Source organism: Mytilus galloprovincialis, chromosome 4 (genome assembly GCF_965363235.1).
Source record: "Mytilus galloprovincialis chromosome 4, xbMytGall1.hap1.1, whole genome shotgun sequence".
Classification (NCBI taxonomy): domain Eukaryota; kingdom Metazoa; phylum Mollusca; class Bivalvia; order Mytilida; family Mytilidae; genus Mytilus; species Mytilus galloprovincialis.
The window spans coordinates 47,335,480-47,346,184 of record NC_134841.1 but is presented as its reverse complement, the minus strand read 5'-3'; the positions used below and the strand labels follow the sequence as shown (position 1 = coordinate 47,346,184).

The following is a 10,705-nucleotide window of genomic DNA, read 5'->3' as shown; positions in this document are numbered from 1 at the left end:
GGGGAGACAACACTGTAAACAGTCTGTTTTTTTGGCAGTGAAAATTGAAAACTTATTTGCAGCCACTGAAGCTCTTTTCCGAGCAGGCAAACGTACCCTGAAGCATGAATTTTTTGAAAGACCAGGTAAAAATTTATGAAATTCATACAATTTTGATTATGAAAAATGTGCAGGTATCATGTCTTCAGGGGTGTGCACATGACCTGATTTCAGGTTTTTGAAGCTTAAATTAGGCAATGTTTTTCCCCGTTTCTCTGGATAAAACTTTTTTGTACTATTAAAAGTACACTTTTTTTTTTTCATTATAAACTAGAGAACATTCTGATTCCAGTGATATCTAGTTTTATACAAATATCTTTATTAATCAGTCCACCACTAAAGGTCACTTATACATGGTCCCTCAAAATATGACGTCATAGAAAAAAGATTGTTGATTGCACCCTTAAACAGATACAGCATGTTCTTGAGGAGTATTTGCGAAAAATACCAGTCTTGAGAATGAATTTCCCTCGCCTTACGGCTCGCGAAATTAAACATTCTCTCGACTGGCATTTTTCGAAAATACCCCTCCTTAACATGATATACCAAATACTAGACCAAGAATACAACGTGAAAGAAATTTCGCCAGACCACAAGTAGAGAACCATTTCTGCAAGCTGATAATGGTGACATCAACAAACTACTCATATTTACAACTGCTGAAAATCTACGACAACTGTGCACTGCAGACACTGTATTCTGTGATGGAATTTTCTACACAGCACCACCAATGTTTGACAGCATATTCACCATTCATGCATTTTCTGGCACAGCCATGGTTCCATTGGTGTATTCTTTGCTTCCACAGCGAGATGCTGACAATCATAAAAGATTCTTCAATCTCCTGAAAAGCATCGCCAACCAATATAATCTCAACATTCAGCCAGAAAGAGTTAGGTTAGACTTGTAATGTGCATCATGAAAATGCAGTTTCTAGTGTATTTCCAACCGCAGAACTCAAAGGTTTTTTGTTCCACTACGCAAAAGCAATATGGAAAAGACACAAGAATATGGGCTGCAAACTCAATATAAAGATGTCAACAAACTCGTCCGTTGTGCACCACATTAATAGACTATGTAATTCTGACATGGATAGCGAGAGGGCAGATACCCACAACCAACCACATTACGGTCTAAAATAGATGAATTTGTGCTTGTCACACACTTTTTTCTAATGTTTCATAAAAGTGGTTAAAAGTAAGAAATTAATAACCAAAGCGACTATTGTTAAAAAGTAAAAAGCAATAACGAAAAACTAGCAAATAAGGAATGTAATCAACTTAAAGACCCCCAAGTACATGGAAAATATTCAATGCGAAAATATCGATATTTTAAACAAATAATATCATTCTGTGTCAAAGGGTGCACACATATTATATAAGCTGAAGTACTTAACTTGCTGATAGAAATCATTCGACCATCCAACACTAATACTGGTTGCTGTTCTCCAAAAAAGACGTCATATAGCAACACCAAAAAGAGTACAAGAAGAATTTTACAGAATGGCAATGATAAAAAATATTTACGTACTGCCCTCAACTATGAGAATTCTATATTCTTCCTTAGTCATAATAACCCATCATTACCGAACTAAACAAAGAAATAACACTACAGGTGCCGTATACGGTACAGGAAATGCTTACCCTTCCGGAGCACCTGATTTCACTCCCAGTTTTAGTGGAGTTCGTGTTGTGTCTTATTTCTTATTTATAACCGTTGATGTAAATGTCCCTTGGTTTTGTGAGTCTTTGTTTACTCCTTGGTTTTTATTGTTATTGTCTTGTATACAAACAGAATGGTTATAATCGTTTTCAATAAATCTGTAAACACAACGAGAAGATTTGAAGTACAAAGCATAAACTGTATTTTAATCATATTAAACGAATCACTAATAAACACAATATTCAAAGTAAGAGATTAAAGATTGTAATTCAATATTAAGCATATAAATTTCTACTGGCATTAGGTGTTATGTTATTTTTTTCTTTATATAAAATTTAAATCTTTCGGTGCATCTCCTTTGTCTATCATATCATAATAACATTTCCGAAAATTAGTGATTTGTGATGTATTTTAGATTGTATCTTGTGTTTTATTGGTTTTTATTTTACAAGGTTGTCAAGTGATAACCAAATATTGTTGCTGAAACATTATGAACTAATTTGATAAATGACCATCTTCGAGATATTCCCATTTGGCAAGTTAATTAACCAGTCTAAAGCTTTCACATGTTTCGCGGTTGTTCTTCCTAACTTAAAGACTGTTTAAACGCGATATTGACATTTAACGATACCAGTGGAGAACTCTGCAGTTGATCGATATGTGTCGGAAAGAATTGTTGTAAAACATTTAGTCATTATCAGAAAATGTATGTACTATAGAGATTCATACGACAATTTAAAAAGTTACACAGAATTCTTGAGATTTTTTTTACACTGGATGAATGCAGGAAAGAAGTGACAATGAGTTACATAAGGTAGGGGTATTTTATTATTTTTACCTATAGTTTATTTTTTATGTTTTAAGTTTCTGAGTAAGACTTTAAAAAAATAAACTATTTTAAAGATAATATGTTTAATATTATAGCATATAATAGAACATCGAATGAGCAATTGACGATGACATGACTTAATCATGTAATATTTATAATATATTTAATGCAGAACTAATGATATAATAAGTACTTGAGGTTGAGAGCATTCCAACCGTGTAATGTTTCTATTTTGTAAATTTTGCTGTACAGTAAAACTGAAGAAGTGCAATAAAAAGCCCTGATGACTTTTTTGCACCATTTCGATTTCCAATCTCACTTCAGAATTCTTACGATACCTTCAAAGTAGTGTTAAAAGCTTCGTGCAAAAGAATTCCCGTGTTGAAGAGTTTTTCAAAACAAATGTTCGAATCATTATTAACTTTTATGTTCAATCATTTTATTTGTAATCTTATTTCCTTCAAAATACAAGTTCTTAAAGATTTTAAATTAAAAATTTGTTCATTCATGATTCGTTCTTTATATGCGTGGTCAGTCTTGGACTACACTGCTAATGCTTTTCTATCAAATACATGAGCCATTTTGAAAAGATACATGCATGTGTAATAGGAAAAGATTAAAGAAAAACATTTATTTGAAAGAAAACAAAGCCCAGTTTTCTCTTTGGTTTACGTGTATTATTAAGAGGATCTATTATCTTAAATTGATTTGGCCACTGTGTTTAGGCAATTTGATTAATACTTCATACTTAACTTGACCGGTAAAACTGGATGACGAATTGTATTGGGGACGAAACATTGAACCGTCTTTCTCTGATGACGCATTCCTTCCTTTAAGTTTTAAACTACAACTGTCCAACAAATCATGCCTGTTTTGGTCGTAAATATAATATAATTCTCAATATTATACGGAAGTTCGGGATTATTTCTGTCCGTGTTTGTCACCAAATTTTAGTGCTTGAATTAATACAATGAACTTTAATACACTTCTAGATTTTTTTTCGTACAAAGCAATTTTAGTATGCATCATCGAGATCTCTTACATTTTGTTTTAAGGTACCACAATACAAAGATTTTTCATCCCCAACCAGACATCTTTAAACTGATGTAATTCCACTCATCTTTCTTTAAATTTTATAAATGAGGTACCAAAAGATAGAAGAAGGATTAATCTTTCAAATTGTGATAATTTCATTATGACATGATTATTACATAATTTATTGTTATGTAATTAGTTGCCATATTGTGATGTCCATACTTGAATGAATTTAGCTTCTTTGTTATTCATAGCATCCCAAAATATTTTATAGCTTTATAGATTTTTGCACAACACAGTTTGACCTCCAAAACTGTGTCTCAGATTTTTCCTATTGTATTTCATTCTCTCATAAATCTACAATGAAAATTGCAACAATAATTCATAAGAGACCACTAAATTCAATTGGGTATAAAATTTGTTCTATTGATGTTTTTGGAAATCTGAGACACAGTTTTGGAGGTCAAGCTGTGTTGTACAAGAATCTATTAAATATTTTGGGATGCTATGAAGAACAAAGACGCTAAATTCATTCAAGTGTGAACATCACAATATAGCAACTTATTACATAATGAAATTATCACAATTTGAAAGATGAATCTTTCTTCTTTCTTTTGGTACCTCATTTATAATATATAAAGAAGGATTAAATGAATTACATCAGTTTAAAGTTGTCTGATTGGAAGTGAACAAATCTTTGTATTGTGCTACCTTAAAAAATACTACATGCAATGATTTACAATGCGTCTTTGTAGCTAATATGATCTTCAGGTAGGCAAACACAATTTGATTAATCATTTAATGGAGATATGCAGGTGTCGAAGTTCTATACCAACCAGGTGCTACGAGAGTAGCGCATATGATCTTATTTTATGTTTCGAATGATCTCAATTGCGAGTAATCAAACACCTAAGGTGTGTTATGAACTTCCAGAAACAGATACTTGAATTTAGCATTTTGTTTCTTCAAGGTCCTTCAAAAACATGCACAATTCAAGTATCTTCCTGGTAGTTCATCACACACCTTAGAAATAAATTAAAAACTTCAAGTACTTTGGTATCTGATAAGAAGCATCTTAAATCACTTGTGAAAGGTAATCAAGATACTGTACAAATGTGTAACCATGCTTTGAATTTGTAAGTGGTGCTTTCCTGAACCTAACTAATTGAATAATAATAGAATACGTTTTTATTTGTTTAACGCTTGAAGTAATGGCACTTATTGTTCTGCAAACATCTCAAATTGACATTTTTACATAAATAGTTTTGGAATTGTGTATGCAAGGTTTTCAGGAGGTACATAAATAACGAATATTGCACTTGTAGATGGAGGGGATACACTAACGTTCAAGTACAAGTATTCCACCGAAGCATTTCATATACTTTATATCCATGTATAATGACAATTGAAGACAACAGATTTTAAACAAACAAACCTTTAACGCTTGCTTAAACCTGAACGCGAGGAAAGGTTGTTTCCCGGATGAAAAAGAAATTGCAATAATACTAATATAAAACTTTTTCTTTGAAAGATTTTATAAGTTCAAATAAACTATAAAAATGAGGCAATTTTTAAGATAAATAAAGTTACTTCAAATACAGTTTTTCTTCTGTTTGTACATGTTTATTCAATTCTTTTTTAAATTGTGATCTAACAGTAAATTATTTACCGTCAATATTATCATTAAAGCAAGAAATCAGGGTCAAATTCTTCTTAGTCTACTTGGCACTTTGAAACAAGCTACATAGATACACATGTGATGCGATTATTACAAATAAACGTGTTAGAAAGATTGTCTTACTTGTTCAGTGGCTTATTTATTTGACATGTTTAATTTGTTTGTTTTATGGCTGCCGCTCATCACTGTTATCAATTGATTCATTATAATTGTTCGTATTGACAAGTTTATATTTCAAAAAAAAAATAACATGAGTTTTATTACGGATTATATAATTTAAAGGTCATTTTAAATTACTTCGACGTCATTTCAAATGAATTTGGTTCATAGACTAGAGGCTCTAAAGAGCCTGTGTCGCTCACCTTGGTCTATGTGAATATTAAAGGAAGCAGATGGATTCATGAGTTTTTTGACAAAATTGTGTTTTGGTGATGGTGATGTGTTTGTACATCTTACTTTATTGAACATTCTTGCTGCTTAAAATTATCTCTATCTATAATGAACTTGGCCCATTAGTTTCAGTGGAAAATGTTAGTAAAAATTTACAAATCTTATGAAAATTGTTAAAAATTGACTATAAAGAACAATAACTCCTAAGGGGGTCAATTGACCATTTCGGTCATATTGACTTATTTGTAAATCTTACTTTGCTGAACAGTATTGTTGTTTACAGTTTATCTCTATCAATAATAATATTCAAGATAATGACCAAAAACAGCAAAATTTCCATAAAACTAACAATTCAGGGTCAGCAACCCAACAACGGGTTGTCCGATTCATCTAAAAATTTCAGAGCAGATAAATGTTGACATGATAAACAATTTTACCCCATGTCAGATTTGCTCTAAATGCTTTGGGTTTTGAGTTATAAGCCAAAAACTGCATTTTACCCCATGTTTTATTTTTAGCCATGGCGGCCATCTTGGTTTGATGGCCGGGTCACCGGACACATTTTTCAAACTACTAACCCAAAAGATGATTGTGGCCAAGTTTGGATTAATTTGGCCCAGTAGTTTCAGAGGAGAAGATTTTTGTAAAATATTACTAAGATTTACGAAAAATGATTAAAAATTGACTATAAAGGGCAATAACTCCTAAAGGGGTCAACTGACCATTTCAGTCATGTTGACTTATTTGTAAATCTTACTTTGCTGAACATTATTGCTGTTTACTATTTATCTCTATCTATAATAATATTCAAGATAATAACCAAAAACAGCAAAATTTCCTTAAAATTCCTAATTCAGGGGCAGCAACCCAACAACGGGTTATCCGATTCATCTGACAATTTCAGGGCAGATAGATCTTCACCTGTTTAACAATTCTACCCCATGTCAGATTTGCTCTAAATGCTTTGGTTTTTGAGTTATAAGCCAAAAACTGCATTTTACCCCTATGTTCTATTTTTAGCCATGGCGGCCATCTTGGATGGTTGGCCGGGTCACCGGACACATTTTTTAAACTAGATACCCCAATGATGATTGTGGCCAAGTTTGGTTTAATTTGGCCCAGTAGTTTCAGAGGAGAAGATTTTTGTAAAAGTTAACGACGACGACGGACGACGACGGACGCCGGACGCCAAGTGATGAGAAAAGCTCACTTGGCCTTTTAGGCCAGGTGAGCTAAAAAACGAGGAAGACCAAAAACTGCATGTTATTCAAGCTATTGCTTTAATGTATTGTTTACGAAATGGTGGAACATTGATACATGTAGTCACGCATTTTTTGCATTGGTCAAAACGTAAAAGTAATTACTTCAAATACATGTACATTTCAATATAATATTGATTTCATTTGTAGGATTTTAATTGTCCTGAACATGCATCCAATATTAGCCACTGGACGTTAAGCAACAAACAATCCATCAATTTTACACATATTTCTATCTTGATTTCGTGAACAAAGATAACCATGTAAATCAGAGTTGCAATTTCGAAATTTTACTTGTCGTTTATTTTTTTTTTTCAATCTTTATTTTGGGATACATTTATATATTGATTCGCGAAGTAATACTATAAATTATAATCCTGGTACCTTTGATAGCTACATTTTGTATTATATAATTGAACTGTTAAGTCACTGTATTATTCTTACACTCTTCATATCGTTGTCATATGCAGTTCTTTCAAATACAGTCGAACATGAAGGAATCACATAATATGATAATAATTATTAAATTAAACTGACATTTATAATGTTTTTTCTTCCATTATCATCGAATATTCTTGAATACAAATGTATTGTTTCCTCTATTAATATTTTGCTCGTAATATGTATGCGCATAACCACCGATGGTAGGGGTGGACTCCTTGTTTCATAGAGCGCTCAACACTTTCCGGGGGTAGGGGTTGACTTCTTGTGTTATAGAGAGCAGAACACTTCCAGTGGTAGGGGGGGACTTCTTGTTTCATAGACAGCCGGTGGTAGGGGGATTCTTGTTTCTGACAGAGCTCATCACACTCTCGGGGGGTAGGTGCAGAACATCTATCTTTCGTTAGACGAAAAAATGTTTAATTTTGAATCGACTAACAGTTTATCTAAACTCTGATGATTTAAAGTTTTCACACTGTGTACACAATGTAGTACATGTAGCCTGGTATCCTGGTCCAAACTCTTTTAAGCGTCAATCGACTGTCGAGCAGTGAGCCATGATACCGTAACCACTGGATACATGTAGACGTTTGTCCATTGCGAGTTCAGCATGTTATGTTACTGTTAGTTAGTTTGGCAACTATTTAATGAGTATTCACATTTTCCATTGACTTATTGTATGTATATGTAAGTTTTCGTTTCATAAAATCGTGCAATTAGTACACAAATAAATCAGTTAATAATTAGTAACACTTTGCATACTAGTTAGAACCTTGATTCCTCATTCAAATATTTTTTTACACATGTAATGTCAGATGAAAATGTGTTTTCAAGTTCCGTTCATTCGTTGAATTAGACCTATTAGATTTCTCATTTCAAAAACGTCCATCCTTGCAGAACCTAAAATGTACCTAATTGAATTTTTTATTGACTTGTTCACGTAAGATACATCAAACGCTTGCCACTGGACGTTTAGCAAACAACATTAAATCAGATGTGCATTTTGATTTAAGATTGAACTTTTTGGCAAAACAAAATGACAGATGCTTATAATTTTCAACAGTTTATTGTGATGCATTGTGTTAAATGACATATCTTATTTAGTTAGACAGCCCTAAAAGTGTGATGCATTTAATAGCAATTTGTATTTGGCAGAACAGATTATTATTATTTTTGATTAAAACTAGTATAATTGTTGTTTCAAATGTTTGACTACGGTCTAAATTCGGTTGAAAAAAAAATAGAATTTCAAATGGTGCATTAAACCAAAGAAGATAAGCAACGTTAAGCAGTTGATGCGCAACATGTGCCATTCTTCCCCTTGTCAACGATGTGTTATTGACAATCGGATGAACTGTGGTATTAAAATACCAATTAATGCATTCTTAAGTGATGTCGTTATCCTTCGGAAGTCACCAAAGAATAATTGCATAATTATTAATCATACAAAAATAATGACAGATGATGTTTTTTTCATAACAGAAAGATTACATCGTTATTTTTCTGCTGGTTTACAATCGTATAAACATGTTACACAATCTATAGAAATTTAATTTCATTGCTTCAAGACAAAAAAACAGTATTGGTATATTGTCCTTTATATAAGACAAAGATGGATAGTTGGCACGTTGTCCGTCAAACGTCCTTGGTATAGTGTTCTTAAATAAAATAAAACAGATCGTTGCCTACAACATGTACAAGTAACAGTTGAAAGGATAATATGGTATGTTTTATAAAACTAGGTGAAAAATAAATACTCCATTCATTTAAAGGCAAATTGAGTAACTGACAAATTTTCTAAACTCATTTTTAATTCAGTTGTGATGCTTCAAAAAGTATGATACATTGTATAACATTTAAGAGTTCTACAGGATTAAACACCATAAATGTGGTTTCATTCGGCGATTCAATATATGACGTCCCTTTTGTTTACAGCAGAATTTGGAAGCATCTCACTTGTTCAGCTCAATCCAAATTTAGCCTAAAAAACACATATCAATGTCAGTTGTTTTAAGAAATTTAAGTGTTTAGACAGATATATAGATTCCATTGTAACGTGTGTCACGATATTTCAACACTCGTGGAAGTTAAATTTGACTTTTTAAATATTTAAATTTAACTTTTGCGAATGGAGAAGAGACATTCTTCACATGATAGACGGGGTAGGAGGGGTCCTGATACCGAAATCCCGGGCTTAAAAACACGAAATCCCGATGTTCCGAATTTGAATAATTCAAATCCTGAAATCCCGAAATTCGAAACAAGAATTCCCAGATCCCGAAAGAGTCAATCCCGAAATCCCGAACTTAAAAACACCCGATCCCGGAGTCCCGATAAAGGTCCTATACCCCCCCCCCTCATGATACGATTTTTTTTTATCATTTCAAATGTGTAATTCAGAACAGCTTGAACAAACCACACGTTTATCCTAATAATAATGACACCAACTGATGACATGGCATGTTTAGTTGTTCTTTATTGAAGCTATGAAACATAAGGTAGTTTTCAGAGAAAGCTGAAAAAAGTAAATCAGACAAATATTGGTATTCTGCTAATCAAATTTACAGTTTGCTAGAATCCTTACTGTGACCTTTATTGCGTCGTTATTTGTTAGTTAACAATTTAATAAATATCTAACTGGTAGGTAATTGTACAGCAATGAGCAAGTTGATTTGCAATCATTCTTCACAGTGGAAAAAATCTGATCCGAGATACATTGTGATTTGGACTGAATTCCAATGAAGTGCTTTAAAGGATGAAGGGTCGATCAAAAAGTTATTAGGAGTCTTAAGTACGTTCACTTTCAGTTCAATGCCTAATTGATTTCTTTGACCTTATATTGAATAGACCATCGATCTATAATGTGTGTAAATTCAATATACATATCTGTAGACTAAAGACATTTTTAATCTTTATGATGGTAGGATGGGGGTATTTCTACATCTATTATCGTAAAATACACAGAAAACTCTCCATCTGAAATTGTATGAAATAAGCCACTTTTGAGACAGAATTGCAAATTATTCGGAAGATTTTTCATTTAAATGAAGAGGAATATTTAATTTTATCTTATTATTACGACTGTTTTACAACAAAACAGACAGACATTTTATTGATTCTAAACATAAAAAATATATGATAACGTATGATAACTCAGATAATTTAGATATTTTTACAGTTCTTATTGAGTAGGCCTAACAGTTTTTCGTCTAAATAGAATCACATTGGAAATCCAATAATAGTTTCTTCATAAAATTGAGAATGGAAATAGGGAATGTGCCAAAGAGACAACAACCTGACCATAAAAAAACAACAGCAGAAGGTCACCAACAGGTCTTCAATGTAGCGAGAAATTCCCGCAACTGCAGGCAT

At 32.4% G+C, this 10,705-nt stretch overlaps 1 protein-coding gene across 1 annotated transcript in view; it reads left to right on the top strand.

Annotated features, from left to right (window-relative positions):
• Positions 1 to 2,316: 2,316 nt before the first annotated feature.
• LOC143072290 (QRFP-like peptide receptor) overlaps positions 2,317 to 10,705 on the top strand; it is a 204,515-nt gene continuing 196,126 nt past the window's right edge. The window contains exon 1 of the mRNA XM_076247150.1: positions 2,317 to 2,515. Coding sequence (XP_076103265.1) covers positions 2,483 to 2,515 — 33 coding nt within the window. The 5' untranslated portion in view covers positions 2,317 to 2,482. The remainder of the gene's footprint in view (positions 2,516 to 10,705) is intronic.